The sequence below is a fragment of the Anolis sagrei genome, chromosome 13, assembly GCF_037176765.1.
Source record: "Anolis sagrei isolate rAnoSag1 chromosome 13, rAnoSag1.mat, whole genome shotgun sequence".
Classification (NCBI taxonomy): Eukaryota; Metazoa; Chordata; class Lepidosauria; order Squamata; family Dactyloidae; genus Anolis; species Anolis sagrei.
The window spans coordinates 13,821,697-13,847,690 of NC_090033.1; the positions used below are offsets into that span (position 1 = coordinate 13,821,697).

At 44.5% G+C, this 25,994-nt stretch overlaps 1 protein-coding gene across 7 annotated transcripts in view; it reads right to left on the reverse strand.

Annotated features, from left to right (window-relative positions):
• Positions 1–25,994, reverse strand: part of KCNAB2 (potassium voltage-gated channel subfamily A regulatory beta subunit 2) — a 122,564-nt gene that overhangs the window by 49,329 nt on the left and 47,241 nt on the right. Inside the window, exon 1 of one of the 7 annotated variants that reach the window (XM_067472804.1) lies at positions 4,854–7,096. The exons of 5 other annotated variants lie outside the window; for them this stretch is intronic. In XM_067472804.1, the coding sequence (XP_067328905.1) occupies positions 4,854–5,068 (215 nt within the window). In that variant the 5' untranslated portion in view covers positions 5,069–7,096. Of the gene's footprint in view, positions 1–4,853; positions 7,097–25,994 lie in introns of those variants that run through there. One more of the 7 variants, XM_067472805.1, reaches the window with a different exon arrangement.

The window sequence follows — 25,994 nt, forward strand, 5'->3', positions numbered from 1 at the left end:
AATTTTGTTCATCATGTAATAGTCGCACTTGTCACAAGAAACTTTGTTTCTGCGGTCGGGACATCACCCTGCTCTCGTTTTTCAATGAATGTCTCATCGTGGCAACCATAAAACTGAAGTTTCTGGAGTAGAACAACTAAACAGGAATTAAACAGGATTTTTTTTTCAAATTTTGTTCATCATGTAATAGTCGCACTTGTCACAAGAAACTTTGTTTCTGCGGGAGGGACATCACCCTGCTCTCGTTTTTCAATGAATGTCTCATCGTGGCAACCATAAAACTGAAGTTTCTGGAGTAGAACAACTAAACAGGAATTAAACAGGATTTTTTTCCCAAATTTTGTTCATCATGTAATAGTCGCAGTTGTCACAAGAAACTTTGTTTCTGCGGGAGGGACATCACCCTGCTCTCGTTTTTCAATGAATGTCTCATCGTGGCAACCATAAAACTGAAGTTTCTGGAGTAGAACAACTAAACAGGAATTAAACAGGATTTTTTTTCCAAATTTTGTTCATCATGTAATAGTCGCAGTTGTCACAAGAAACTTTGTTTCTGCGGGAGGGACATCACCCTGCTCTCATTTTTCAATGAATGTCTCATCGTGGCAACCATAAAACTGAAGTTTCTGGAGTAGAACAACTAAACAGGAATTAAACAGGATTTTTTTTCCAAATTTTGTTCATCATGTAATAGTCGCACTTGTCACAAGAAACTTTGTTTCTGCGGGAGGGACATCACCCTGCTCTCGTTTTTCAATGAATGTCTCATCGTGGCAACCATAAAACTGAAGTTTCTGGAGTAGAACAACTAAACAGGAATTAAACAGGATTTTTTTTCCAAATTTTGTTCATCATGTAATAGTCGCACTTGTCACAAGAAACTTTGTTTCTGCGGGAGGGACATCACCCTGCTCTCGTTTTTCAATGAATGTCTCATCGTGGCAACCATAAAACTGAAGTTTCTGGAGTAGAACAACTAAACAGGAATTAAACAGGATTTTTTTTCCAAATTTTGTTCATCATGTAATAGTCGCACTTGTCACAAGAAACTTTGTTTCTGCGGGAGGGACATCACCCTGCTCTCGTTTTTCAATGAATGTCTCATCGTGGCAACCATAAAACTGAAGTTTCTGGAGTAGAACAACTAAACAGGAATTAAACAGGATTTTTTTTCCAAATTTTGTTCATCATGTAATAGTCGCACTTGTCACAAGAAACTTTGTTTCTGCGGGAGGGACATCACCCTGCTCTCGTTTTTCAATGAATGTCTCATCGTGGCAACCATAAAACTGAAGTTTCTGGAGTAGAACAACTAAACAGGAATTAAACAGGATTTTTTTTTCAAATTTTGTTCATCATGTAATAGTCGCACTTGTCACAAGAAATATAATGTGTAGATTGATATGTGTGGGTATGAGTGGAGTTGAATGACGGAAAGAATGAATGAATGAGAGCTAATGATTTTTGGCGACAACATTCTAAAAGATTAAGGCAGTGCGACTATTACATGAAGAACTAAACTTTGTTTCTGCGGGAGGGACATCACCCTGCTCAAGTGTGACAGACAGTGCCACGCTCTGCTCCATTGGGAAGGATGGTATATGGAGAGAAAGCGGAAATATCTCACTGAACTATAACTTCAAGCGTGAAATGAAAGCAGTTTAACCAACTTGAGCTGCCACGGCTCAATGCTTTGGAATCTGGGAATATATGTAATCTGGCCGGACCTGAACTCAATTGCTTTGGAACCTGGGGAGATATAGTTCAATGCAGTCTGAGCCAATTTGAAGTCAATGCTATGGAATGTGGGGAGATATAGTTCAATGCAGTCTGAGCCATCTTGAACTCAATGCTATAGAATTCGGAGAGATATATTCAATGTAGTCTGAGACAACTTTGGGACCTGGGGAGATATAGTTCAGTGCAGTCTGAGCTGACTTGAACTCAATGCTTTGGAACCTGGGGAGATATAGTTCAATGTAGTCTGAGCCGACTTTGGAACCTGGGGAGATATAGTTCAATGCAGTCTGAGCTGACTTGAACTCAATGCTTTGGAACCTGGGGAGATATAGTTCAATATAGTCTGAGCTGACTTGAACTCAATGCTATGGAACCTGGGAATGTATAGTTCAATGCAGTCTGAGCTGACTTGAACTCAATGCTTTGGAACCTGGGGAGATATAGTTCAATGCAGTCTGAGATGACTTGAACTCAATGCTTTGGAACCTGGGGAGATATAGTTCAATGCAGTGTGAGCTGACTTGAACTCAATGCTTTGGAACCTGGGGAGATATAGTTCAATGTAGTCTGAGCCGACTTTGGAACCTGTGGAGATATAGTTCAATGCAGTCTGAGCCGACTTGAACTCAATGCTATGGAGCATGGAGAGATATAGTTCAAAGCCCTCTGAGCTGATTTGAACTCAAAGCTTTGGAACCTGGGGAGATATAATTCAATGTAGTCTGAGCCGACTTTGGCAATTGGGGAGATATAGTTCAATGCAGTCTGAGCCGACTTGAACTCAATGCTATGGAGCATGGAGAGATATAGTTCAATGCCCTCTGAGCTGATTTGAACTCAATGCTTTGGAACCTGGGGAGATATAGTTCAATGTAGTCTGAGCCGACTTTGGAACCTGGGGAGATATAGTTCAATGCAGTCTGAGCCAACTTGAACTCCATGCTATGGAGCATGGAGAGATATAGTTCAATGCCCTCTGAGCTGATTTGAACTCAATGCTTTGGAACCTGGGGAGATATAGTTCAATGCAGTCTGAGCCGACTTGAACTCAATGCTATGGAACCAGGGAATGTATAGTTCAATGTAGTCTGAGCCGACTTTGTTACCTGGGGAGATATAGTTCAATGCAGTCTGAGCCGACTTGAACTCAATGCTATGGAGCATGGAGAGATATAGTTCAATGCCCTCTGAGCTGATTTGAACTCAAAGCTTTGGAACCTGGAGAGATATAGTTCAATGCACTCCGAGTCAACCTGAACTCAATGTTATGGAACGTGGGGAGATACAGTTCAATGTCACTCTGAGCCATCTTGAACTCAATGCTATGGAATCTGGAGAGATATAGTTCAATGCAGCCTGAGCCGACTTTGGAACGTGGGGAGATATAGTTCAATGCACTCTGAGCCGACTTGAAGTCAATGCTATGGAACCCAGAGAGATACAGTTCAATGCAGTCTGAGCCGACCTGAACTCAATGCTAAGGAATCCGGAGAGATATAGTTCAATGCAGTCTGAGCTGACTTTGGAACATGGGGAGATATAGTTCAATGAAGTCTGAGCCAACTTGAACTCCATGCTATGGAGCATGGAGAGATATAGTTCAATGCCCTCTGAGCTGATTTGAACTCAAAGCTTTGGAACATGGGGAGATATAGTTCAATGTAGTCTGAGCCGACTTTGGAACCTGGGGAGATATAGTTCAATGCAGTCTGAGCCGATCTGAATGCAATGCTATGGAACCTGGGGAGATATAGTTCAATATAGTCTGAGCTGACTTGAACTCAATGCTTTGGAACCTGGGGAGATATAGTTCAATGTAGTCTGAGCCAACTTTGGAACCTGGGGAGATATAGTTCAATGCAGTCTGAGCCAACCTGAACTCAATGCTATGGAATCTGGAGAGATATAGTTCAATGCAGTCTGATTTGACTTGAACTCAATGCTATGGTATCTGTGGAAATATAGTTCAATGCAGTCAGAACAAACTTAGAACGATCAGGTCATGGGAGTGCTATGGAATCTGGGAAGATTTACATAGACGTAGTTCCACCTTCCCATTGCTATGGAATCTGGGGAGATTTACATGGACGTAGTTTCACCTTCCCAATGTTATGGAATCTGGAAGCATTGGCATGGACATAGTTTCACCTTCCCAATGCTATGGAATCTGGGGAGATTGACATGGACATAGTTTCACCTTCCCAATGCTATGGAATCTGGGGAGATTGACATGGACATAGTTTCACCTTCCCAATGCTATGGAATCTGGGGGGATTGACATGGACGTAGTTCCACCTTCCCAATGCTATGGAATCTGGAGGGATTGACATGGACATAGTTTCACCTTCCCAATGCTATGGAATCTGGGGAGATTGACATGGACGTAGTTTCCCATTCACAATGCTATGGAATCTGGGGGGATTGACATGGACGTAGTTTCACCTTCCCAATGCTATGGAATCTGGGGAGATTTACATGGACGTAGTTTCACCTTCCCAATGCTATGGAATCTGGGGAAGATTTACATAGACATAGTTTCGCATTCCCAATGCTATTGAATCTGGGGGGATTGAAATGGACGTAGTTTCCCCTTTTCAATGTTATGGAATCTGGGAAAAATTTACATGGACGTAGTTTCCCCTTCCCAATGCTATGGAATCTGGGGAGATTTACATGGACGTAGTTCCACCTTCCCAATGCTATGGAATCTGGGGAGATTGACATGGACATAGTTTCCCCTTCTCAATGCTATGGAATCTGGGGAGATTTACATAGACGTAGTTTCCCCTTCCCAATGCTATGGAATCTGGGGATATTTACATGGATGTAGTTCCACCTTCCCAATGCTATGGAATCTGGGAAAAATTTACATGGACGTAGTTTCCCTTTCTCAATGTTATGGAATCTGGGGAGATTTACATGGACGTAGTTTCACCTTCCCAATGCTATGGAATCTGGAGGGATTGACATGGACATAGTTTCCCCTTCTCAAATCTATGGAATCTGGGAGGATTTACATGGACGTAGTTTCCCCTTCTCTGCCAAAGAGGGCCAATGACAGCTCCTGGGATCTCATAGCATTGGTGTGTAGACGCAGCATATGCGCACCCTACCTGTACTTCATTCCGCTCTGTTTCGAACCGCCGGCCTCGCTGGCCACATGGGTGTTCTGCGCGGAGAGGTGTCCCAAACTCCGGGCCACCATGGCCACCGCCCGGAAGCGTCCCCGAGTGCTGGGGCTGCTGCTGCTGGCATTCTGCCGGTTGAGCCGGTCCTCAGCGCTCCGGCTCTTGATGTTGTGGTCCGAACACACGAACGAGACTTGCATGGCGGCAAGATCCCTGGTCTGTGCGGGTGGAAATGCTTCCCTTGCCTCTCCAAAAAGATCCGAAGACTTGGACGGTCAAAGAAGAACTCCTTATTTTCCCAAAATGAGGAAACTCAAAACGGATTCACCCCATTATTATCGAACCGTCACCGTTTTCAAGGTCGAATGGCGACTGTTTCCGTACGAGTACGTACAACTCCCTAAAACTCGGTAAAATTCGACCAGGCTCGAACCAAATCCCCTTTTGATTCCGGTTTCTTGGAATACTTCTGGAAAGATTTGGAATCCAATTCAGCTGGTCTCAGACCCAATTCTGGCTCGACATCGTTATCTAACTGACACTGTTTTCGGAGTTGAATGACGACCGTTCAATTCGTAATATTCCGAAAAATTCGACCAAGTTCAGACCAAATCCACTTTTGATTCCGGTTTCTTGGAATACTGCTTGAAAGATTTGGAATCCAATTCAGCTGGTCTCAGACCCAATTCTGGCTCGACATCGTTATCTAACTGACACTGTTTTCGGAGTTGAATGACGACCGTTCAATTCGTAATATTCCGAAAAATTCGACCAAGTTCAGACCAAATCCACTTTTGATTCCGGTTTCTTGGAATACTGCTTGAAAGATTTGGAACCAAATTCAGCTGGTCTCAGACCCAATTCTGGCTCGACATCGTTATCTAACTGACACTGTTTTCGGAGTTGAATGACGACTGTTCAATTCGTAATATTCCGAAAAATCGACCAAGTTCAGACCAAATCCACTTTTGATTCCGGTTTCTTGGAATACTTCTGGAAAGATTTGGAATCCAATTCAGCTGGTCTCAGACCCAATTCTGGTTTGATATAATTATCAAATTGACACTGTTTTCGGGATTAAATGATGACCGTTCAATTCGTAATATTCCGAAAAATTCGACCAAGTTCAGACCAAATCTCCTTTTGATTCCGGTTTCATAGAATACTTCTGGAAAGATTTGGAATCCAAATTCAGCTGGTCTCAGACCCAATTCTGGTTTGATATAATTATCTAACTGACACTGTTTTCGGAATTGAATGACGACCGTTCCATTCGTAATATTCCGAAAAATTCGACCACGCTCGGACCAAATCTCCCTTGATTCCAGTTCGTTGAAAGATTTGGAGTCGAATTCAGCCGGTCTCAGACCCAATTCTGGTTAGACTTGTTTCTTGGCTTCCTGTCGAACTATTTCACCCAGAAATTCGGGGTAAAATTCAGACCGAATCTGCGTTCAACTCTTGTTTCGGCTTCAAGTTGAAATATTTCACCCAGAAATCTAGGTAATAATATTCAGCCAAACTGACACCCAATCCTTCTTGGTGCCGAGATGAAATATTTCACCCAGAAATCTAGGTAATATTCAGCCAAACTGACACCCAATCCTTCTTGACGCCGAGAAGAAATATTTCACCCAGAAATCTAGGTAACAATATTCAGCCAAACTGACACCCAATCCTTCTTGGTGCCGAGATGAAGTATTTCACCCAGAATTGGGGGAAAATTCTGCCGGAGTTTAATCTGAATTCCCTTTTGACTCCAGTTCGGATCGAAGTTGAAACGTTTCCACGAGAGATTCAGGGAGGAGGGAAATTTGTTTGGTCTCAGACCGAAATCCCGTTCGACTCCAGTTCGAGTTGAAGTATTTCACGTGGAATTTTCGAGGGAAATTCAATCAGGTTCAGATTCCGGTCGAAGAATTGCTCCTGCCACGGCACTCTTCTCTCTTCCTCCTTCCTCCTTCTCTCTTCCTCCTTTGTCGCTCTCTGCAAAAGGGACCGTGATCCCAGCCAACTCAGCGACGACGACAATGCGGCTCGCACAGAGTCCCCGCTTCACCTCTCGCCTACCTCAATTCGGCACAGAAAACGGGAGGACTTGACTTGAGACGGCAGCGTTGCTGTCACTGGCAGTGAAGGGAATGCCGCCTCCGAGGAGGAACGGGCTGCCTCTTGCCACGCATGGCCGCTCCGGATGGATGGATGGATGGATGCCCGTCTGGCGGCGAAAACGCGGCTCCCCCCTCGACCCCCCCTGCTCCTCCTCCTCCTCCTCCTCCCTTCAGCCCAATGTGCCCCCGCCTTGCTCCCTCGCCTCCCGTCTGCTCCGTCCTTCCCCCCTCCCTCTTTCTTCCTCTCCTTTCTTTCCATCCCACAAACCTTTCACTTTTCCCCTTTCTTTTCCTTCCCTTTCCTTCCTCCCTCTTCCTTTCCTTCCCTTGGTCCTTTTTCCTTCCATCTTTTCCCCACCTTCTTTCACTTTCCCCCCCTTTCCTTCCTCCATCCTTCTTCCTACCATTCCTTCTCCTTTTTCCTACCATCTTTCCTCCTCCCTTTCACTTCCCCCCATTTCCTTCCTTCCTTTCTCTCTCTCCCGCCTTCCCTTTCTTTTCCTTTCCTCTCTCCCTCTTCCTTTCTTTCCCTTGCTCCTTATTCCTCCCATCTTTTCCCCCACCTTCTTTCACTTTCCCCCCTTTCCTTCTTTCCTCTCCTGCTTTCTTTCTTTTCCTTCCTCCCTCTTCCTTTCTTCTCTTTCTCCTTTCTCCTTCCATCTTTCCCCCCACCTTTCACTTTTCCCTTTCCCTCTCTCTCGCCTTCCCTTTCTTTTCCTTCCCTTTCCTCCCTCCCTCTTCCTTTCCTTCCCTTTCTCCTTCTTCCTACCATCTTTCCTCCTCCCTTTCACTTCCCATTTCCTTTCTTTCTCTCTCTCCCGCCTTCTCTTTCTTTTCCTTCCGTTTCTCCTTTTTCCTACCATCTTTCCTCCTCCCTTCTTTCATATTCCCCCTTCCTTCCTTCCTTCCTTCCTCTCTCCCCCACCTTCCCTTTCTTTTCCTTCCCTTTCCTTCCTCCCTCTTGCTTTCCTTCCCTTGCTCCTTTTTCCTTCCATCTTTCCCCCACGTTCTTTCACTTTACCCCTCTTTCCTTCTTTCCTCTCCTGCTATCTCTTTCTTTTCCTCCCTCCCTCCCTTTTCCTTCCCTTTCTCCTTTTTCCTACCATCTTCCCTCCTCCCTTCTTTCACTTTCCCCCCTTTCCTTCCTTCCTTTCTCTCTCTCCTGCCTTCCCTTTCTTTTCCTTCCTTTTCTCCTTTTTCCTTCCATCTTTTCCCCCACTTTCTTTCACTTTCCCCCCTTTCCTTCTTTCCTTTCTCTCTCTCCCACCTCCCCTTTCTTTTCCTTCCCTTTCATCACTCCCTCTTCCTTTCCTTCCCTTTCTCCTTTTTCCTGCCATCTTTACTCCTCCCTTCTTTCACTTTCCCCCCTTTCCTTCCTTCCTTTCTCTCTCTCCCGTCTCCCCTTTCTCCTTTTTCCTTCTGTTTCCCCCCCACACCTTCTTTCACTTTCCCCCTCTTTCCTTTCTTCCTTTCTCTCCTTCACCTTCCCTTTCTTTTCCTTCCCCCTTTCCTCCCTCCCTCTTCCTTTCCTCCCCTTTCTCCTTTTTCCTTCCATCTTTCCCCCCACCTTCGTTCACTTTCCCCTTTTCTTCCTTTCTCTCTCTCCTGCTTTCCCTCTATTCCTTCCCATTCCTCCCTCTTCCTTTCCTTCCCTTTCTCCTTTTTCCTACCATCTTTCCTCCTCCCTTTCACTTCCCCCCATTTCCTTCCTTCCTTTCTCTCTCTCCCGCCTTCCCTTTCTTTTCCTTTCCTCTCTCCCTCTTCTTTCCCTTCCCTTTCTCCTTATTCCTCCCATCTTTTCCCCCACCTTCTTTCACCTTCCCCCTTTCTTTCCTTCCTTTCTCTCTTTCCCACCTTCCCTTTCTTTTCCTTCCCTTTCTCCCTTTTCCTTCAATTTCCCCCCACTTTCTTTCACTTTCCCACCTTTCCTTCCTTTCTCTCCCCCCACCTTCCCTTTCTTATTCTTTCCTCTCTCAATCTTTCCTTCCCTTTCTCCTTATTCCTTCCATTTTCCCACCACATTCTTTCACTTTCCCCCTTATCTTCCTTCATTTCTCTCCCACCTTTCCTTTCTTTTCCTTCCCCCTTTCCTCCCCCCCCTTGCTTTCCTTCCCTATCTCCTTTTTCCTTCCATCATTCCCACACCTTTTTTCACTTTCCCACTCTTTTCTTCCTTCCTTTCTCTCCCCCACCATCCATTTCTTTTCCTTCCCCTTTTCCTCCCTCCCTCTTCCTTTCCTTTCCTTCCCTTTCTCCTTTTTCCTTCCATCTTTTCCCCCACCTTCTTTCACTTTCCCTCCTTTCCTTCCTTCCTTCCTTCCTCTCTCTCCTGCCTTCCCTTTCCTCCCTCCGTCTTCCTTTCCTTCCCTTTCTCCTTTTTCCTTCCATCATTCCCACACCTTTTTTCACTTTCCCCCCTTTGCTTCCTTCCTTCCTTCCTCTCCTGTCTTCCCTTTCTTTTCCTTCCCTTTCTCCTTTTTCCTTCCATCTTTTCCCCACCTTTCTTCACTTTCCCCCTTTGCTTCCTGCCTTTCTCTCTCCCGCCTTCCCTTTCCTCCCTCCCTCTTCCTTTCCTTCCTTTTCTCCTTTTTCCTACCATCTTTCCTCCTCTCTTCTTTTACTTTCCCCCCTTTCCTTCCTTCCTCTCTCTCCCGTCTTCCCTTTCTTTTTCTTCCCTTGCTCCTTTTTCCTTCCATCTTTTCCCCCACCTTTCCTTCCTCTCTCCCACCTTCCCTTTCTTCTTTTTCCTTCCGTCTCTCCTCCCACCTTCTTTCACTTCCCCCCTTTCCTTCTTTCCTTTCTCTCTCTCCCGCCTCCCCTTTCTTTTCCTTCCCTTTCTTCCCTCTTCCTTTCCTTCCCTTTCTCCTTTTTCCTTCCATCATTCCTGCCACCTTCTTTCACTGTTCCTCCTCTTTCCTTACTTCCTTTCCCCTTCTTTTCCTTCCCTTTCCTCCCTCTTCCTTTACTTCCCTTTCTTCTTTTTCCTTCCATCTTTCCCCCACCTTCTTTCACTTCCCCTTTCCTTCCTTCCTTTCTCTCCCGCCTTCACTTCCTTTTCCTTTCCTCTTTCACTCTTCCTTTCCTTCCCTTTCTCCTTTTTCCTTCCATCTTTTTCCCCACCCTCTTTCACTTTCCCTCCCCTTTCCTTACTTCCTTTCTCTCCCATCTTTCTTTTCTTTTCCCTTTCCTCCCTTCCTTTTCTTTTCCTTCCATTTCTCCTTTTTCCTTCCATCTTTTTCCCCACCCTCTTTCACTTTCCCTCCCCTTTCCTTACTTCCTTTCTCTCCCATCTTTCTTTTCTTTTCCCTTTCCTCCCTTCCTTTTCTTTTCCTTCCCTTTCTCCTTTTTCCTTCCACCTCCTTTTCCCCCTTCCTTCCCTTTATTTCCTCCCTCCAGGAAAGCAGTGCTTATGGCAACAGATGCCGAGACAGCGAGAGCGCTGACCTTTAAGCAAAAGGTTGGAGGAAAGGAAGGAAGGAGATCACGGGGGTCGAAACGAGACCCGACTGTGCTGGGATACGTAGTCCTCCTCCTCCTCCCGCTTTGCCCTGCGTGACGCCCACGCAGAGGAAGCACTGAGCGCAGGGCCATTGACTTCCTCCTTGCAAGGCCTTTCCTGCCCGCCGGGCACAATCTGCCACATGGCGTTGGTTCCAAAAACGGCTTCATAAGGGGGGGACGCTGACGATGCGGCCGTCCGTAAATAAAGCCCGCAACGGATACGGGATGCCGTGTTTTGCCGGCTCGCTGCAAACGTGACGCAGCTCTCGCTCCGCATGAATGAAAGGAAACCCTCTGGATTGGTATTATTATTCACATGTTTTATTTTTAGGACACAGAAAACAGCCCGAGGTTCGAAAAGAAGGAAGGTTTGGGAGAACGGACAGGAAACGACGATGGGAAGATACCGAAAATGCTCCCAATTCAATCGCTTCGCAGCCTTTCCTATCTATTTAGTCACAGACTACAGTGCCCATCATTCCCAACAATATTTGGGGTAATGGGACATGTAGTACTAGAGATCTGCCACAATGAAAATGCTAATACAATCGCTTCGCAGCCATCCCGATCTATTTCCCCACAAACTACAATGCCCCACAAACTACATTTTGGATTATGGGACATGTAGTCCTAGAGATCGACCACAAAGATGCTGTAAATGCTCTAATACAATCATTTTGCAGCCGTCCCTATTTATTTACCCACAAACTACAATGCCCATCATTCGCAACATTTTGGATTATGGGACATGTAGTCCTAGAGATGTGCCACAAAGATGCTGTAAATGCTCTAATACAATCACTTTGCAACCATCCCTATTTATTTACCCACAAACTACAATACCCATCATTCCCAGCAATATTTGGGATAATGGGATATGTAGTCCTAGAGATCGCCCACAAAGATGCTGTAAATGCTCTAATACAATCACTTTGTAGCCGTCCCTATTTATTTACCCACAAACTACAATACCCATCATTCCCAGCAATATTTGGGATAATGGGATATGTAGTCCTAGAGATCGCCCACAAAGATGCTGTAAATGCTCTGATATAATCATTTTGCAGCCGTCCCTATTTATTTACCCACAAACTACAATGCCCATCATTCCCAACAATATTTGGGATTATGGGACATGTAATCCTAGAGTTCTGCCACAATGAAAATGCTAATACAATCGCTTCTCAGCCATCCCGAACTATTTCCCCACAAATTACAATGCCCATCACTCCCAACATTTTGGATTGTGGGATATGTAGTCCTAGAGCTCTGCCACAAAGATGATGAAAATGCTAATACAGTCGCTTTGTTTCCCCACGGATTTCAATACCCATTACCTCCAACAATACTTAGGATTATGGGATATGTAGTCCTAGCAATATGCTGCAAAGATAGTGAAAATGCTCCATATACAATTGATCCAGAATCTTCTATCTAGTTCCATGAAGACTACAGTGTCCATCGCCCACATTTGTGATTATGGGATGTGCCGGAAAGATACCAAAAATACTCCAAATGCAAACGCTTCTCAGCCCTCCCTATCTATTTCCTTGTGGACTACAATACCCATCATTCCCAATGAGGGGGGACGATGGGAGATGCAGTCCTTGAAGGCATGCCCGAAAGATACAATTTAGTGCCTGGCCTTCTCCATCTATTTTCTCAGACTACAATGCCCATCATCCTCAATGATGGGAGCGATGGGATATGCAGTCCTAGAGATACACCAGAAAGATACCGAAAAGGCTCCAAAAACATATCCTTGGCCTTCTTTATTTCCCCGCAGACTACAATGCCCATCATCGATAACACACTGGGTGAGATGGGATATGTAGTCTTGCAACCTTCTTCCAACGCGAAGGCTCCTTGATCGGATGTTTGCTCCCCACCCACAAGGCTGCGAAGGTCTTCAATCTGCGCGGACAAACTTAATCCAGATTACGTTGGGTCCTTGATTGCCGTTTGGAGACAAATTCGCAAAATACTAAATCTTATCCCTTCCTAAAAAACCCACTCCAGAATCCCTCGATCCATCTGCTGCGGAAGAACAGCTGCTCCCGGCTCAATTTCCGGAGCGAACGAGAGATTTCGAAGAAGGAAAGGACGAAGAGATATATGGGGCGTAAGTGTGTTTCCTCCACCACAGACACCCCAGTGTTCCTTCTTCTCTCCATTGGTGTGGCATTTACATAATCCCACCCACCCTTTGCCCTCCCCAAACAACATGCTGCTCAACACCCAAGACAAGGTTTTCATTCCTAGATTGTAAGTGTTTCCTCCACCACAGACATCCCAGTGTTCCTTCTTCTCCCCATTGGTGTGGCATATACATAATCCCACCCACCCTTTGCCCTCCCCAAACAACATACTACTCTACATCCAAGATATGGCTTTCATTCCTAGATTGTAAGTGTTTCCTCCACCACAGTCACCCCAGTGTCCCTTCTTCTCTCCATTGGTGTCGCATTTACATGATCCTGCCCACCCTTTGCCCTCCCCAAACAACATACTGCTCTACACCCAAGAGAAGGCTTTCATTCAGGGACAATTTCATCCTAGATTTTAAGTGATTCCTCCACCACAGGCACCCCAGTGTTCCTCTCTCTATTGGTCTGGAATATATATGATCCCGCTCGCCATTTGCTCTCCTCAAACAACATACTGCTCAACACCCAAGATAAGGCTTTCATTCCTAGATTGTAAGTATTTCCTCCACCACAGACACCCCAGTGTTCCTTCTTCTCTCCATTGGTGTGGAATTTACATGATCCCGCCCACTCTTGAAAATTCTTACTATAGGCCACAGCAATGCGTGGCAGGGCACAGCTAGTAATAATATAAATAGTTTTATTCAATTGCATTGAGCCTTGGAAGCCGAAGTGGGGTCAAAACTGGTTTAATTCGACCGTGTAGATGCAACGAACCGAGTCCTTTCAATTCCTCTCCATCCCAGGCTTCAGGCACAAGACTGGGATTGAACGAATGAGCAAACGAACGAATGAACGGGAGACAGATGAATAATAGATCGGGCCTCATTAGGCGTAACCCAACCCTATTGTACGCATCCTCCGATCTATCAAAACTCATAAACAAAGAGCCTTGAAATATTAATGCCGCGGAAGGCCATGCAATATTGATGCCGCGCCACCTGCATTCCCACCGGGAGCCCTTCCCAGGCCTTCCTACCTATCTATTGATCCCTGCGAAATTAGCCATACATCATCCCTTTGGAAAAGAAATGCACATTTTTCACGCAAAAGGTTATGTACTCATACATTTCATTATGACCGTTTCTGCTTGCCGTATGGGTCGGCTTACGGCCTAAGGCTTAGAAAGCCCGGCTTCGGGCTGCAAGGAACCATTTCCCTGCTTCCCTCCCTCCCTCCCAATGCCAAAATTAAAGTCTACGATTCTTCAGAGGCTTTTGAACAGAGGCTGAGTGGCCATCTGTCGAGAGAGCTTGGATGGTGATTTGATCCCAGCCTGGCAGAAAGAAGGGGGTTGGAATAGATGGCCTTTCGAGTTGGACTGGATGGCCTCTTGGGTTTCTTCCAACACTAGGAATCCATCCATCCATCTACCTACCTACCTATCTTCCTATCTATGTATCTATCTATGTCTTAAGGGTTGGACTAGATGGCCTCTTGGGTTTCTTCCAACACTAGGAATTCATCCATCCATCTACCTACCTACCTATCTTCCTATCTATGTATCTATCTATGTCTTAAGGGTTGGACTAGATGGCCTCTTGGGTTTCTTCCAACACTAGGAATTCATCCATCCATCTACCTACCTACCTATCTTCCTATCTATGTATCTATCTATGTCTCTATCTATCTATCTATGTATCTATCTATCTATGTATCTATCTATGTATCTATCTATCTATGTATCTATCTATGTATCTATCTATCTATCTATCTATCTATCTATCTATCTATCTATATCTCTTAACTGTTGGACTTGATGGTCCCTGGAGCTTCCTCCAACAGTAGGAATCCATCTACCTACCTAACTACCTACCTACCTACCTATCTATCTATCTATCTATCTTGCGACCTACCTACCTATCTCTTAAGGGTTGGACTGAATGGTCCCTTGGGTTTCTTCCAACACTAGGAATCCATCAATCCATCTACCTACCTATCTTGCTATCTACCTATCTCTTAAGGGTTGGATTGGATGGTCCCTTGGGTTTCTTCCAACACTGGGAATCCATCCATCCATCGATCTACCTACCTACCTACCTACCTACCTTCCTATCTTCTACCTACCTACCTACCTACCTTGCTACATACCTACCTATCTACTTCTTAAGGGTTGGACTTGATGGTCCCTTGGGTTTCTTCCAACACTAGGAATCCATCCATCCATCCATCCATCGATCTACCTACCTACCTACCTACCTTCCTATCTACCTACCTACCTACCTACCTTGCTACATACCTACCTATCTACTTCTTAAGGGTTGGACTTGATGGTCCCTTGGGTTTCTTCCAACACTAGAAATCCATCCATCCATCCATCCATCCATCCATCCATCGATCTACCTACCTACCTACCTACCTACCTAGCTACATACCTACCTATCTACTTCTTAAGGGTTGGACTTGATGGTCCCTTGGGTTTCTTCCAACACTAGGAATCCATCCATCCATCTACCTACCTACCTATCTATCTTCCTATCTATGTCTTAAGGGTTGGACTGGATGGCCCCTTGGGTTTCTTCCAACACTAGGAATCCATCCATCCATCTACCTACCTATCTTGCTATCTACCTATCTCTTAAGGGTTGGATTGGATGGTCCCTTGGGTTTCTTCCAACACTGGGAATCCATCCATCCATCGATCTACCTACCTACCTACCTATCTTCCTATCTATCTACCTACCTACCTACCTACCTTGCTACATACCTACCTATCTACTTCTTAAGGGTTGGACTTGATGGTCCCTTGGGTTTCTTCCAACACTAGGAATCCATCCATCCATCCATCGATCTACCTACCTACCTACCTACCTTCCTATCTACCTACCTACCTACCTACCTACCTTGCTACATACCTACCTATCTACTTCTTAAGGGTTGGACTTGATGGTCCCTTGGGTTTCTTCCAACACTAGAAATCCATCCATCCATCCATCCATCCATCCATCCATCGATCTACCTACCTACTTACCTACCTACCTACCTACCTTCCTATCTATCTATCTATCTATCTATCTATCTACCTACCTACCTACCTACCTTGCTACATACCTACCTATCTACTTCTTAAGGGTTGGACTTGATGGTCCCTTGGGTTTCTTCCAACACTAGGAATCCATCCATCCATCTACCTACCTACCTATCTATCTTCCTATCTATGTCTTAAGGGTTGGACTGGATGGCCCCTTGGGTTTCTTCCAACACTAGGAATCCATCCATCCATCTACCTACCTACCTATCTACCTACCTACCTATCTCGTAAGGGTTGGACTGGATGGACCCTTGGGTTTCTTCCAACACTAGGAATCCATCAATCCATCCATCCATCCATCCATCTATCTTGCTATCTGTCTGTCTGTCTGTCTCTTAAGGGTTGGACTTTATGGTCCCTTGGGTTTCTTCCAACATTAGGAATCCATCCATTCATCTACTTACCTACCCTGCTATCTATCTATCTATCTTGCTACCAACCTACCTATCTCGTAAGGGTTGGACTGGATGGCCCCTTGGGTTTCTTCCATCCATCAATCCATCCATCAATCCATCCATCTTGCTATCTATCTATCTATCTATCTAGCTATCTAGCTATCTAGCTATCTATCTCTTAAGGGTTGGACTTGATGGTCCCCAGGGTTTCTTCCAACACTAGAAATCCATCCATCAACCTACCTATCTTGCTACCTACCTATCTCTTAAGGGTTGGACTGGATGGCACCTTGGTTTTCTTCCAACACTAAAATCCATCCATCCATCCATCCATCCATCCATCCATCCCTCCACCCATCTATCTATCTATCTATCTATCTATCTATCTATCTATCTATCTCTTAAGGGTTGGACTTGATGGTCCCTTGGGCTTCTTCCAACACTAGGAATCTATCTATCTACCCATACATCTGTCTGTCTATCCATCTATCTGGCTATCTCTAACAATATCAACAACGACGGCGACAACAACAACAAAACTTTATTATCTCTACCTATCTATTTATCTGTCTGTCTATCTATCTCTTAGGGTTGAACTGGATGGTCCTTGAAGTCTCTTCCAATCTAGGATTCATTCTATCTATCTATCTATCTATCTATCTATCTATCTATCTATCTATCACTTAAGGGTTGGACTGGATGGTTCTTGTGGTCCCTCCCAGCTATAGGAATCTATCTATCTATCTATCTATCTATCTATCTATCTATCTATCTATCTATCTATCTTGCTATCTATCTTGCTATCTATTTATCTCTCTACCTACCTATCTTATCTCCCCATCTTTCTATTATCTCTCTTTCTATCAACGTCCATAAGAAGGGAAAGCCTGCCCCCTGGTGGTAGCTGTGCAAATAGTGCTCTATTGACAAACTTATACAACTTATTCGAGGAAAGAAACCCGGTTCTAGGTTCGCTTTGAGACAGATACGACTGAAAAACACGCAACGAAACTCAACGGCAGGGTCACCGTTTCCTTCTCTCCATTCAACCAAAAATAAGAAAAGTCCAAACTTGGGGAAAATCAAATCATCCTATATCTAATCATCCATCTATCAATCAATCCATCAATCTATCGGATGATCATCCTATTTCCAATAACCTATCTATCAATCTATCTGTTCTATATCCAATCATCTATTCATCAATCAAGCACTCAATCTATCTGACCATCCTTTATTCAATCATCCATCTATCTATAAGATAATCATCCCATATCCAATCGCCCATCAGTCACTCAATCTATTTTTTTGATAATCATCCTATATCCAATCATCTATCAATCAATTAATCTATCTGATGATCAACCTATATATCCAATCATCCATCTATCTATCAATGTATCTGATCATCCTATATTCAATAATCTATCTATCTACTGATCTATCTGATGATCATTTTTATCCAACCATCTATCATCTATCTGATCCATCTGAACATTAGGAAGAACTTCCTGACTGTGAGAGCCGTTCAGCAGTGGAACTCTCTGCCCTGGAGTGTGGTGGAGGCTCCTTCTTTGGAAGCTTTTAAGCAGAGGCTGGATGGCCATCTGTTGGGGGTGATTTGAATGCAATATTCCTGCTTCTTGGCAGGGGGTTGGACTGGATGGCCCATGAGGTCTCTTCCAACTCTAGGATTCTATGATTCTATGATTCTATGATCATCCTATATCCAACAATCAATCAAACAATCAATCAATCTGCTGATCATCTTATATCCATGAATCTAGCTGATCATCTTATATCCAATAATCAATCAATCAATCAATCTGATGATCATTTCTATCCAATCTATCTATCTGATCATCTTTTATCCAATAATCAATCAATCTGATGATCATTTTTATCCAATCTATCTATCTGATCATCTTTTATCCAAGAATCTATCTGATCATCTTATATCCAATAATCAATCAATCAATCTGATGATCATTTTTATCCAATCTATCTATCTGATCATCCTATATCCAATAATCAATCAATCCAATGATCATTTTTATCCAATAATCTATCTGATCATCCTATATCCAATAATCAATCAATCTGGTGATCATTTTTATCCAATAATCTATCTGATCATCCTATATCCAATAATCAATCAATCCAATGATCATTTTTATCCAATCATCCATCCATCCATCCATCTATCCGATCATCCTATATCCAATCAATCAATCAATCAATCTGATGAGTATATTTTATCCAATAATTTATCTGATCATCCTATATCCAATAATCAATCAACCAATCTGATGATCATTTTTATCCAATCTATCAAACTGATCATCTTTTATTCAATAATCTATCTGATCATCCTATATCCAATAATCAATCAATCCAATGATTATTTTTATCCAACCATCTATCTATCTATCTATCTATCTATCTATCTATCTGATCATCCTATATCTAATAATCAATCAATCAATTTGATGAGCATATTTTATCCAATTATCTATCTATCTATCTATCTATCTATCTGATGAACGCCACCCGGGCAAAGGATGTCTCCAGGCAGTAAACAATCAAGGGCTTAGTGAACACCATCCAGACATCTATCTATCTATCTATCTATCTATCTATCTATCTATCTATCTATCTATCTATCCAATCATCCATCCATCCATCCATCTATCCGATCATCCTATATCCAATCAATAAATCAATCAATCTGATGAGTATATTTTATCCAATAATCTATCTGATCATCCTATATCCAATAATCAATCAACCAATCTGATGATCATTTTTATCCAATCTATCAAACTGATCATCTTTTATCCAATAATCAATCTGATCATCCTATATCCAATAATCAATCAATCAATCTGATGATCATTTTTATCCAACCATCTATCTATCTATCTATCTATCTATCTATCTATCTATCTATCTATCTATCTGATAATCCTATATCTAATAATCAATCAATCAATCAATTTGATGAGCATATTTTATCCAATTATCTATCTATCTATCTATCTTTCTGATGGCAGTGAGTAATGAATGCCACCCGGGCAAAGGATGTCTCCAGGCAGTAAACAATCAAGGGCTTAGTGAACACCATCCAGACATCTATCTATCTATCTATCTATCTATCTATCTATCCATCCATCTATCTATCTTTCTGATGGCAGTGAGTAATGAATGCCTATCTATCTATCTATCTATCTATCTATCTATCTATCTATCTATCTATCTATCTATCTATCTATCTATCTTTCTGATGGCAGTGAGTAATGAATGCCACCCGGGCAAAGGATGTCTCCAGGCAGTAAACAATCAAGGGCTTAGTGAACACCACCCAGACATTCCACTTGCATTAGCACCATCAAATCCAGCCACAGATGCAGGCGAAATGTCAGGAGCAAATGCTGCTAGACACTGGCTCAGAAAACCACGACACCCCGAACTCTAGAGAGACGTGAACGCAGGGGGGGGGGGGGGATGGCGTGGGCTTACCGGTAGGCCATGCCGGTCTGGTGTGCGACGCTGTCGTGGGCCGAGAGGCCGTGCATGCGGAGGAACTCCTCGCGCACCTTGGCCTGGGCGGCCGACCGGACGTCCCGCATGCGCCGCAGCTCCGTGGCCACCGTGGCGTCCGCCGTGGCCGTGACCGGGCTCAGGCCGTATTCGGAGAGGCAGCGGCTGGCCACGCTCCGCAGGCTCCCGCTGTACGTCACCGACAGCATGCTGGACCCGCCGGAGGCCGGGATCTGCGGATTTCCGAGGCATTAGATAGTCCCCCCCTTCCGATCCACAGGGACTGTTATTATTCATGCCCTTGCATTGTCGAAGGCTCACTGGGTTGCTATGAGTTTTTCAGGGTGTATGGCCAATATGTTCCAGCAGCATTCTCTCCTGACATTTCACCTGCATCTGTGGCTAATCGCATCTTCAGGGGGTCTGTTGGTTCTGAGGCAAGTGGGGTATGTCTCCTACCCTAGACATCATTCACATACCTGTAGAATGATGTCTAGGGTAGGAGAAAGAATCCTTCTCTGTTTAAATGTTGTAATTCATATTTGAGTAACCATAAAGTCAATCAGTGAGGGTCTCTGTATAGAGATAGCCTGTCCGTTGTTGCCTGGAGGCATCCTCTGGTTGAAAGGTGTTCACTGGCACTTGGTTGTTCGCTATCTGTAGTTCCCCTGTTTCTGAATAATGTTATTTATTTACTGTCTTGATTCTGGTTTTTTTATGAGTACCCTGAAGCTGCAAAGCCAATCAGTGAGGGTACATGCATAGAGGATTTTGGTGTTTTTTCATAGTGGTAACCAGAGGATGCCTCCAGGCAACGAAGGCAAGGCTACCTCTATGCAAATACCTGCACTGATTGACTTGGCAGCTACTCAATGCTTATCAAGCAACGTTCACACTTGCTCCAAAGAGAAAATGGTTCTTATCTCATAAGTAGCCATGAAGCGGCAAAGTCAATCAGTGAGGGTATCTGCACAGAGGGAGCCTAGCCTTTGTTGCCTAGAGGCACCCTCTGTTCACTGTCACTTGGTTGTTTACTGTCTGGAGATCCTCAGTTTTTAAGTTGTGTATATACATGTGGAATGATGTCCAGGGTGGGAGAAGCAAGTGTCAATTATTGCAATTAGCAAGCTCGCATAGCATTGAGGAGCCATTATGATCCAAAGACAATCAGTGAGGGTATTTGCATAGAGGTAGCCTGGCTGTTGTTGCCTTGAGGCATCCTCTGTTTGAGAGGTGTTCACTGGCACTTGGTTGTTCGCTGTCTGGAGTTCCCCTGTTTCTGAGTAGTGTTATTTATTTACTGACTTGATTCTGTTCTTTTTAGCAAGTGCCTTGAATCTGCAAAGCCAATCAGTGAGGGTACCTGAATAGAAGCTGCTGCCTGGAGATATCACTGGCACTTGGTTGTTCGCTGTCTGGAGTTCCCCTGTTTCTGAGTAGTGTTATTTATTTACTGACTTGATTCTATTTTTTTTTGGCAAGTACCCTGAAGCTGCAAAGCCAATCAGTGAGGGTACCTACATAGAGGAAGCCTGGCTGTTGCTGCCTGGAGACATCCTGTGTTTGGAAGGTGTTCACTGGCACTTGGTTGTTCGCTGTCTGGAGTTCTCCTGTTTCTGAGCAATGTTATTTATTTACTCTCTTGATTCAGGGTTTTTTTTATGAGTACCCTGAAGCTGCAAAGCCAATCAGTGAGGGTACCTGAATAAAGGTAGCCTGGCTGCTGCTGCCTGGAGGCATTCTGTGTTTGGAAGGTGTTCACTGGCACTTGGTTGTTTGCTGTCTGGAGTTCCCCTGTTTCTGAGTAATGTTTTTTATTTACAGTCTGGATTCTGGTGTTTTTTCATAGTGATAAGCAGAGGATGCCTCCAGGCAACAAAAGCAAGGCTACCTCTATGCAAATACTTGCAGTGATTGATTTTGCAGCTACTCAATGTTTATCAAGCAACCTTCACAGTTGCTCCAAAGAGAAAATGGTTCTTATCCCATAAGTAGCCATGAAGCTGCAAAGTCAATCAGTGAGGGAGCCTAGCTTTTGTTGCCTGGAGGCACCCTCTGTTCACTGGCACTTGGTTGTTTACTATCTGGAGATCCTCTGTTTTTAAGTGGTGTCTATACATGTGGAATGGCGTCCAAAGTGGGAGAAGCTACTGTCAATTATTGCAATTAGCATTGAGGAGCCATGACGCTCCAAAGTCAATCAGTGAGGGTATTTGCATAGATGGAGCTAGGCTGTTGTTGCCTGGAGGCATCCTCTGTTTGAAAGGTGTTCACTGGCACTTGGTTGTTCGCTGTCTGGAGTTCCCGTTTCTGAGTAGTGTTATTTATTTACTGTCTTGATTCTGTTTATTTGGTGAGTACCCTGAAGTTGCAAAGCCAATCAGTGAGGGTACCTGCATAGGTGGAGCCAGGCTGTTGTTGCCTGGAGGCACCCTCTGTTCACTGGCACTTGGTTGTTTACTGTCTGGAGTTCCCCTGCTTCTGAGTGGTGTTCTTTATTTACTGTCTTGATTCTGGTGTGGGTTTTTTTGTGAATACCCTGAAGCTGCAAAGCCAATCAGTGAGGGTACCTGCATAGAAGTAGCCATGCTGTTTTGGCCTGGGGGCACCTTTTTTGGGAGGTGTTCACTGGCCCTCGGTTGTTTGCTGTCAGGGGTTTCCCTGTTTCTGAGCGGTGTTCTTTATTTACTGTCTTGATTCTGGTGTGGGTTTTTTGTGAATACCCTGAAGCTGTAAAGCCAATCAGTGAGGGTACCTGCATAGAAGTAGCCATGCTGTTTTGGCCTGGGGGCACCCTTTTTGGGAGGTGTTCACTGGCACTTAGTTGTTTGCTTTCTGGAGTTCCCCTGCTTCTGAGTGGTGTTCTTTATTTACTGTCTTGATTCCGGTGTGGGTTTTATGTGAGTACCCTGCAGCTGCAAAGCTAATCAATGAGGGTACCTGCATAGAAGTAGCCATCCTGTTTTGGCCTGGGGGCACCCTTTTTGAAAGGTGTTCACTGGCACTCGGTTGTTTGCTGTCTGGAGTTCCCCTGCTTCTGAGTGGTGTTCTTTATTTACTGTCCTGATTCTGTTTTTTTATGAGTACCCTGAAGCTGCAAAGCCAATCAGTGAGGGTACCTGCATAGAAGTAGCCATGCTGTTTTGGCCTGGGGGCACCCTTTTTGGGAGGTGTTCACTGGCACTCGGTTGTTTGCTGTCTGGAGTTCCCCTGCTTCTGAGAGGTGTTCTTTATTTACTGTCTTGATTCTTGTGTGGGGTTTTTTGTGAGTACCCTGAAGCTACAAAGCCAATCAGTGAGAGTACCTGCATAGACGTAGCCATGCTGTTTTGGCCTGGAGGCACCCTTTTTGGGAGGTGTTCACTGGCACTCGGTTGTTTGCTGTCTGGAGTTCCCCTGCTTCTGAGTGGTGTTCTTTATTTACTGTCTTGATTCTGGTGTGGGGTTTTTTGTGAATACCCTGAAGCTGCAAAGCCAATCAGTGAGGGTACCTGCATAGAAGTGGCCATGCTGTTTTGGCCTGGAGGCACCCTTTTTGGGAGGTGTTCATTGGCACTCGGTTGTTTGCTGTCTAGAGTTCCCCTGCTTCTGAGTGTTCTTTCTTTACTGTCTTGATTCTGGTGTGGGGTTTTTTGTGAGTACCCTGAAGCTGCAAAGCCAATCAGTGAGGGTACCTGCATAGAAGTAGCCATGCTGTTTTGACCTGGAGGCACCCTTTTTGGGAGGTGTTCACTGGCACTCGGTTGTTTGCTATCTGGAGTTCCCTTGCTTCTGAGTGGTGTTCGTTATTTATTGTCTTGGTTCTAGTGTGGTTTTTTATGTGAGTACCCTGAAGCTGCAAAGCCAATCAGTGAGGGTACCTGCATAGAAGTAGCCATGCTGTTTTGGCCTGGGGGCATCCTTTTTTGGAGATGTCCACTGGCACTTAGTTGTTTGCTGTCTGGAGTTCCCCTGCTTCTGAGTGGTGTTCTTTATTTACTGTCTTGATTCCGGTATGGGTTTTTTGTGAATACCCTGAAGCTGCAAAGACAATCAGTGAGGGTACCTGCATAGAAGTAGCCATGCTGTTTTGGCCTGGAGGCACCCTTTTTGGGAGGTGTTCACTGGCACTCAGTTGTTTGCTGTCTGGAGTTCCCCTGCTTCTGAGTGGTGTTCTTTATTTACTGTCTTGATTCTGGTGTGGGGTTTTTGTGAGTACCCTGAAGCTGCAAAGCCAATCAGTGAGGGTACCTGCATAGAAGTAGCCATGCTGTTTTGGCCTGGAGGCACCCTTTTTGGGAGGTGTTCACTGGCACTCGGTTGTTTGCTGTCTGGAGTTCTCCTGCTTCTGAGTGGCGTTCCTTATTTACTGCCTTGTGTTTTGGAATCCTGACAACCGGAATATGTTCATTTTCATGTTTTCCTCCTTTCTGTTGACGTTGTCCACATGCTTCTTGTGGGGTTCGATGGCTTCTCTGTGTAGTATGACGTTGTATTTACCGGAGCAGTCCAGCATTTCTGTCCTCTCAAATAGTATCCAGGTTGATTCACCAAGTGATCAGGTTGGTTCGCAGAATCAATACCGATTATTATTACCTGGACACGGAATATTATTCGAGTAGACCGAAATGCTGGACAACCACAACATCAGACTACACAGAGATGCCACTGAAACCCACAAGAACCACGTAGACAATTTCAACAGGAAGGAGAAAATGATGGAAATGAGCACTCTGAAACAGGGGAGTTCCAGATAGCAAACAATCAAGGGCCAGTGAACACCTCCCAAACCGAGGGTGCCTCCAGGCAACAACAGCCAGGCCACCTCTATGCAGACACTAATTGACTACTTCATGGCTACTCAGTGCTAATCAAGCTTGCTAATGGCAACATTCACACTTCCTCCCTGAATCTTTGAACCCTGGACATCATTCCATAGGTATATTATTATTATTTTATTATTTACAGTATTTATATTCCGCCCTTCTCACCCAAAGGGGACTCAGGGTGGATCGCAACGCACACAACACAATGCCATAGACACACAATATATATAGAGGCTATTTAACTTTCCAGCTTCATGAGGGTATGCTTCGAATTCCGGCCACCGGGGGAGCTCTCGCTTCATCGTCCCCTTGTGACCCCGATGGAGTACTTCCTCATTCTTTTGCATGCTTCTAGAGATTTTTATGGCATTGTAAATCAGTTTACTAATTAGTAAATTAGTAAATTTTGTGGCGTTGTAAATGAGATAGCCATTAGTGTTAGAATTAGGCTAAGAAAAATTTGGCATCAAAATGGAGTCGTTTGGTTAACTCGCGGATACGGGGGCCCGAAGGGTTTCCGTATCCGCGGTTTAAAGAAATGTAGATTCGGCCTCCCTGGGACACCTGTTTTATGTAGTTGTTGTTTGCTGTCTGCGTTTTTCAGGTTGCGTTTTCGGTTTCATGCTGCTGTAATTTGTGTTTGGGCTTGGCCTCATGTAATGGCTTCAAACTACTTGTAGTTTGAACAATGGCTGCAAACTACAAGAGAGGAGATTCCATCTGAACATGAGGAAGAACTTCCTGACTGTGAGAGCCGTTCAGCAGTGGAACTCTCTGCCCCGGAGTGTGGTGGAGGCTCCTTCTTTGGAAGCTTTTAAACAGAAGCTGGATGGCCATCTGTCAGGGGTGATTTGAATGAAATATTCCTGCTTCGTGGCAGAATGGGGTTGGACTGGATGGCCCAGGAGGTCTCTTCCAACTCTTTGATTCTATGATTCTATGACTGTGAGAGCCATTCAACAGTGGAACTCTCCGCCCCAGAGTGTGGTGGAGGCTCCTTCTTTGGAAGCTTTTAAACAGAGGCTGGATGGCCATCTGTCAGGGGTGGTTTGAATGCAATATTCCTGCTTCGTGGCAGAATGGGGTTGGACTGGATGGCCCAGGAGGTCTCTTCCAACTCTTTGATTCTATGATTCTAAGCCACACCGAGTCCCCATTAGGGAGATGGTGGTGGGGTACAAATAAAGATTATTATTATTATTATTATTATTATTATTATTATTATTATATTAGCCTCCCCGCATAAGTGGTAGCTAAATTTCCTACTTGAAAGTTGCAACTGTCTTTCGGGCTGCAAAGGTCGACAACAAGCTAGACAAATGGTCGGGAGCTCACTCCAACCTGGGCTGGCTTCAAACCCATGCTCTTTCGGTCAGTAGTGATTTTAACGTAGCTGGCTCGCAACCTGGTATATATATACCCCTCTTGCTTCACTGTCAACAAAACCTCTGAAGATGCAGGCGAAACATCAGGAGAAAATGCTGCTCAAACTTGGCCAGCTCGGAAAACTCACAGCAAACCAGGACGGATAATCTC